General features: G+C 41.1%; 1 protein-coding gene across 2 annotated transcripts; it reads left to right on the top strand.

The window, feature by feature from the left end:
• Window positions 1-1,514: 1,514 nt before the first annotated feature.
• LOC120063829 (Golgi reassembly-stacking protein 2-like) lies at window positions 1,515-5,698 on the top strand. Of its 2 annotated transcripts, none has more exons than XM_039014142.1 (10): window positions 1,515-1,700; window positions 2,142-2,222; window positions 2,583-2,786; window positions 3,049-3,135; window positions 3,246-3,376; window positions 3,467-3,599; window positions 3,726-3,849; window positions 4,318-4,401; window positions 4,503-4,619; window positions 4,730-5,698. In XM_039014142.1, the coding sequence occupies exons 1-10, from the start codon at window positions 1,638-1,640 to the stop codon at window positions 4,993-4,995; spliced, it is 1,290 nt and encodes a 429-aa protein (XP_038870070.1). In that variant the 5' UTR covers window positions 1,515-1,637; the 3' UTR covers window positions 4,996-5,698. The 2 variants fall into 2 exon arrangements, with proteins under 2 accessions (XP_038870070.1, XP_038870069.1); XM_039014141.1 differs by having other exon boundaries at window positions 4,315-4,401.
• The last annotated feature ends 367 nt before the right edge of the window (window positions 5,699-6,065 follow it).

The following is a 6,065-nucleotide window of genomic DNA, read 5'->3' as shown; positions in this document are numbered from 1 at the left end:
ACCCAATTTAAACTATTTTAAAGGCAATGCTACCAAATACTAATTGAGTGTATGTATACTTTTGACCCACTGGGAATGTGATGAAAGAAATAAAAGCTTAAATAAATCATTCTCACTACTATTATTCTGACATTTCACATTCTTAAAATAAAGTGGTGATCCTAACTGACCTAAAACAGGGAATTTTTACTAGATAACATTTCAGGAATTGTGAAACTGAGTTTACATACACCTTAGCCAAATATATTTAAAGTTCCGACTTCAACTGTACCAATAGGTACCCTTTTTTGTGAGGTACTGGAAAACCTACCTGGTCTTTGTGGTTGAATCTGCATTTGAAATTCACTGCTCAACTGAGGGACCTTACAGATAATTGTTTGTGTAGGGTACAGAGATTGGGTAGTCATTCAAAAATCATGATAAACACCATTATTGCACACAGAGTGAGTCCATGCAACTTATTAGGTCGCTTTTTACTCCTGAACGTATTTAGGCTTGCCATAACAAAGGGGTTGAATACTTATTGACTCAAGACATTTCAGCTTTTAATTTTTAATTAATTTGTAAAAATTCTAAAAACATAATTCCACTTTGACATTATGGGGTATTGTGTGTGGGACAGTGACATCAAAGCTAATTTGAATACATTTTAAATTCTGTCAATAACACAACAAAATATTGAAAAAGTCTATGGGTGTGAATAGTTTCTGAAGGCACTGTAGACATAATAGCATACACTGCTTTCTATAGCTATACTGTCCCATTCTAAAACATGGAAAATAACCAATGCAAGTTGATTTAACATTATACACAATTCACATTACATTTTTTTTTTCTTTAATAACCATCAAATAAGAGCATCAACATTTGTATAAATGCATAGCCTACTAAACTGCTGAGAAGGAGTCTTTCCTGAGTTACTTTTTTGTTTTCTTTGTAACTTTTCATAACACACACATTCGTTTGATTAACTGGATAAAAAAAGTATTTAAAAAACACAATGAACTGAACACACAAAAAAGCCACAAAGTTTTAGCACCTTGTGTTTTTGACGATGCCAGAAACCAAAGACAGTACAGTATAAAGATAAGCAGAAACTGCTTATCCAATAGAAATTCTCGATCACGCTTGTATGCGATGTCATGGCGACGTTGGCAAGCTTAGCGCATGCGCAGAATCATGTCAACGGTTGTCTTGCGCCAAAAGAGCGTGTGCAAACAGTCAAATCAAAGCCCCTCCTTCAATATAAAGTTGTTTTTGACGAAAATGAAAACATTTCAGTTTGTCAATTTCACGAGGTTGGAGTAATAACATGTTCAACTACTTAAGATTGGTTCGAATCTAAGTTGTGCTTTTAGATTTCGAGAAAATGAACAACTAAGGAACAATGTTATAGGAACAACTTATGTTATTGATCTCTCAAACCCCAAACCCCGGTCTGCTTGGCAAGCGTTCCCGGAAGACTCACGTTGTTGCGTCTCTGGGTTTAGAAACTCTCTTGCAGTGTACCGGAAGTGTTGCTATGTAGGCAATTTTGCCTATCTTTCGCATCGTTCCGGAAACAGGGAAATAAAAGCTACTGTGGCTAGCCAGCCAATCGCAGTTTCACCACAAAAATATCCAGGGTTTGAGGAGACATGGGGGGAGCACAGAGCATCGAAATACCTGGAGGAGGATCCGAAGGTTATCACGTCCTCAGAGTATGGATATTTGCTAGCACACGGGGTCATATGCTAAACCATGCTGTAACTGGGATAGCTGATAATGGGAACAACACAGAAATGCTTGTCAACAGACTGAATGATGTTGCGGCCTTCTGATTGCTGTATCCTGTCAGTGTGTATTTTAGGGGCTTCCTATGAGCAATTCACAACATGTTTGCTGTTCAGAAAACAAACTATGTGTAGTCTAACCAAGTAAACAGAGCAATGTCTGACAACTTGCTAGCTGATTTGGCTAGCTAACTAGATTGCAAGCCAGCCATGAAGCTAGGCCATCACTTGACTTGAGGAACCGGTCAGTCAATGTGCAGTGACGGGGTGTGATGTCCTTTCAATCCAGAACACAGTTGTTGTTTCATTGAATGTTTCAAGGCAATAATATGAATAAGCCATGTGCAAACTTCATGTCTCAATTTGCAGGTGCAAGAGAACTCCCCTGGTCATCTTGCAGGATTGGAACCATTCTTTGACTTTATTATTTCCATCAGTGACACAAGATTGGTAAGCTGTCATTTCTCAAATGATCTACCTCCTGTATCTGTCAGATCCCTTGCAGCTCAAATGTTTTCAAAGCCAGGGATACAAGACAACCAATAGGTGGACTAACTTTGTTTACAGGTGATGCACTTTAACATGGTTGTGACTAGACAGTTACATCCAGAAGTTACTTTTTGTAGCAGGTTAGGAGAGCATTTTACCTAACCCTTTTCCTAACCTAATAATCCTAATCCTGCTACATTCATTCTCCTAACCTGCTGTGTAAGATCTCCTAACCTGCTACGAAAAAGTCACGTCTGGTCGTAGCTTTATACCACCTAGTCAAAACCCATTCAAATCTGCTAACGTCTTCACTCTTGTCAGAACAAAGATAATGACACATTAAAAGACTTGCTGAAGGTGAACGTGGAGAAACCCATCAAGATGCTGGTATACAGCAGCAAGACACTTGAGCTGAGGGAGACAACAGTCACACCCAGCAACATGTGGGGAGGCCAGGGGCTGCTGGGTGTCAGCATCCGATTCTGCAGCTTCGAAGGAGCCAATGAGAATGTGTGGCATGTTTTGGTGAGCGACTCGCCTTGCAGTTTAGAGCTGTGGACATGAATGAATGTAAAACTGGAAACGCCATGATTGTGTAGCTTAATCATGATGTGAAGACTTCTACACATGCATTGCTTGCTGTTTGGGGTTTTAGGCTGGGTTTCTGTACAGCACTTTGAGATATCAGCTGATGTAAGAAGGGCTATATAAATACATTTGATTTGATTTCAGTAACCCGAGTGCATATATTTACAATATCGATCTGTATTCTATTTCTTGTCCTCAGGAAGTGGAGCCAAATTCTCCTGCAGCCCTGGCTGGTTTGAGACCACTCACTGACTACATCATAGGTGCAGACACTGTCATGAACGAGGTGTGTGGAATGCCTTTCTTTAGTGACAATTCAATGATGTTCTCCCTACACTAAACTGTTGATGATGATGATGATGATTGATATAGTGTTTGACTTTGTCTTCCCCGCAGTCTGAAGATCTCTTCTCCCTCATTGAAACTCATGAAGGGAAAGGGCTTAAGTTGTATGTGTATAACACTGACACGGACAACTGTCGGGAGGTGGTCATTACTCCAAACTCTGAATGGGGTGGAGAGGGCAGGTAATGGCATTGACATTTGTTGTTAATTCATTTAGCTGATGTGCCTATAGGCAGGCAGGTAGCACAGTTACTCTCTCTGCCCTTCTTCAGCCTAGGTTGTGGGATTGGCTATGGCTACCTGCACAGGATACCCACACAGCCATTTGAAGAGGGTAAGAAGATCAGTTTCCCTGGACAGATTCCAAGTGAACCTGTTTCCCCACTCAAGGATGGCTTCACAGAGGTAAGACATTTTTGTAAATGACCAACTTCTTTTCACTCATACCTGCCAGTCACATGAGGGAATTTATGTACTATGAGAATATTCTACAGCACTAGGTGTTGATCCCAGTTTTAATTTGTTCCTCAGGTTCAGCTCTCTGCTGTCAGTCCTCAACCTGCGGTGCCTTCTGCTCCTACTGGGTTGAAACAAAATCTCTCTGACCTGTCAATCAGCTCAGCTCCTCTCACTGTCCCGAACGCTCTACAAACAGGTATGCTAGGTATCATTACTCTTCATTTAGATGCATATTGCTTACTGACTTGATATCACCATGTAAGAGATTAGTATTCTAGGCGGTGTCAGAGGAAGGCCCCAAAGTCAAATGGCCACCCGGACTATTTATATTGACACCCCCATCCTTTGTTTTTACACTGCTGCTAATCGCTGTTTATTATCTATGCATAGACACTTTACCCCTACCTACATGTACAAATTACGACTAACCTGTACCCCCGCACATTGACTCGCTACCGGTACCCCCTGTATATAGCCTCGTTATTGTTATTCTGTGTTACTTTTTATTTTTTAATTATTTTCTTAACTCTATTTCTCTCGAACTGCATTGTTGGTTAAGGGTTTGTAAGTAAGCATTTCATGGTAAGGTCTACACCTGTTGTATTCGGCGCATGTGACAAATACAATTAGATTTTATTACAATGGATTGTCTTTGTCCAAGGAGTGCCTACTATGCCACTGTTGCCTAGCCAAGTCGGCCCCCTGTTAAGCACTGTACCTCCAGTCCTCCCTGCTACCACGTTACCAGGTACGCGCTAGACACGGTTCTAGTTTGGTAACAATATTATGCTGCATGTATAATTTGCATGTGGCTTTGTGTATTTAATTAAATTCATATTTCCTGCACAGGTCTAATGTCGTTACCCGGAGGACTACCTCCCCTTCCCAACCTGCCAAATTTGAATTTCACTTTGCCAGACTTCGGCACTGTATCGTTACCAGGTATTGGAGGGATGCCACCAGCAGGTAATGTCAATGTTTTGAAGATTCTTTGATGTTTTTTTAAAGCTGTTTATTTGAATACTACTTTCAGTAATATTTCTGTATTGCTGAAACATTCCACCTGTGTTCCTCAGGTTTCCCTCCATTGGCCCCTCTTCCTCCCCTAAATCTAGCCATGCTCAACTCCCAGCTGCCACTGGTCCCAGGGGTAACTCTGCCTCCATCTCAGTTCACTCTTCCACCTGCAAATGTCAAAGTCTCCTATGAGCAGAGACCTGCCCTCATCCCGGACACAAAATCCTCCAGCGCCCCAGTGGTCATTGACAAATTGACGGAAACACTCCTCCCTACACCAGTGGCCTCCTTTGAACCAACAGAAGCGACCTCTGAGTCCTCCTAACAGAGAACCATCTACCAACAAGCTCTACTATCTTTAAAACTCAACAATCTGGAAACACTTGTGGTTGTATTACTGAAACTATGGTTGTGCCCCTAATTCTCCACTTTGTTCCAAAAGTGTGTATACTTCCTGTCATGGATTTACAAGCTCTGGATTGGTGTAATCATTGGCGAGTGTTTTTCTCCCCCCCTTAAATCCATCATGGGAAGGGTGGAGAATCAGGATATAGCCATAGTTGTTGAAACAGCAAGGGTCCTCAGAAGGATGGGAGAATTGTGAGACCCACTTTAGTAAATTGATACTGCATTACAAGCTAAGGGCTCTATTCAATCCGTGTCGCAGAAGTTCGGCTTTACAGTGTGATTGAAATTGAAAGGCAATGTTCCCGTATTCACAGTAGATGCTGCATATGTGAGCTCAAATCAGCAGTAGAAACAAAGCATGCTCCCTGCCCGTTTTGGTAAAACGCTGAGGGATATGTAACCACTCAAATTCGTAGAGCTGATGCAAAAATGTGTTTACAAACACTGGTGTAAAACAAGCTTATATTTTGGGTCATGGACAGTTGAACTCAGCTCATGAACCATTTGTTATATTCTTCATAAATTCTAATTGCAGAATCTAACGCTTCAGCTTGTCCTAAAACACTTAATATGAAAAGTGTGTAATTGAACCATCCCTTGATTAAATGATGTATTTTGTCTGGGTGTGACTGACTGCTTTACTTTTGAAAACCACAGGGTGTCAGTGTAGGACCAATGAAAGGAATCTACTTGGGTGGATTGTTCATTGTTCGAAGAGTACATGTTGGGACAAACTTTACATGCAAACGAAACTCATGTTTGTAGAGCCAAACTGTGTTGCATGATTCATCACCCTGTAGGCCTAATGCACGTCTATTGAGCCCTTCAGCATTTTGTTTTTAAGATGGTCAGTGGAACGGAATATATTGGTGCAACAGCTTATCAAGAATACTGGTTGCTAGCATTAGACCCAAAGCAAGCCTGTTTTATTGGGCAGTGTAACTCCATACCTGCAAATAACCTGAAGGTCAGCATCTGGTCTCAGAT

The sequence above is a fragment of the Salvelinus namaycush genome, chromosome 19 (assembly GCF_016432855.1).
Source record: "Salvelinus namaycush isolate Seneca chromosome 19, SaNama_1.0, whole genome shotgun sequence".
NCBI classification, from domain to species: domain Eukaryota; kingdom Metazoa; phylum Chordata; class Actinopteri; order Salmoniformes; family Salmonidae; genus Salvelinus; species Salvelinus namaycush.
The sequence above is the reverse complement of the archived record's forward strand: the minus strand, read 5'-3'. Positions and strand labels throughout refer to the sequence as shown.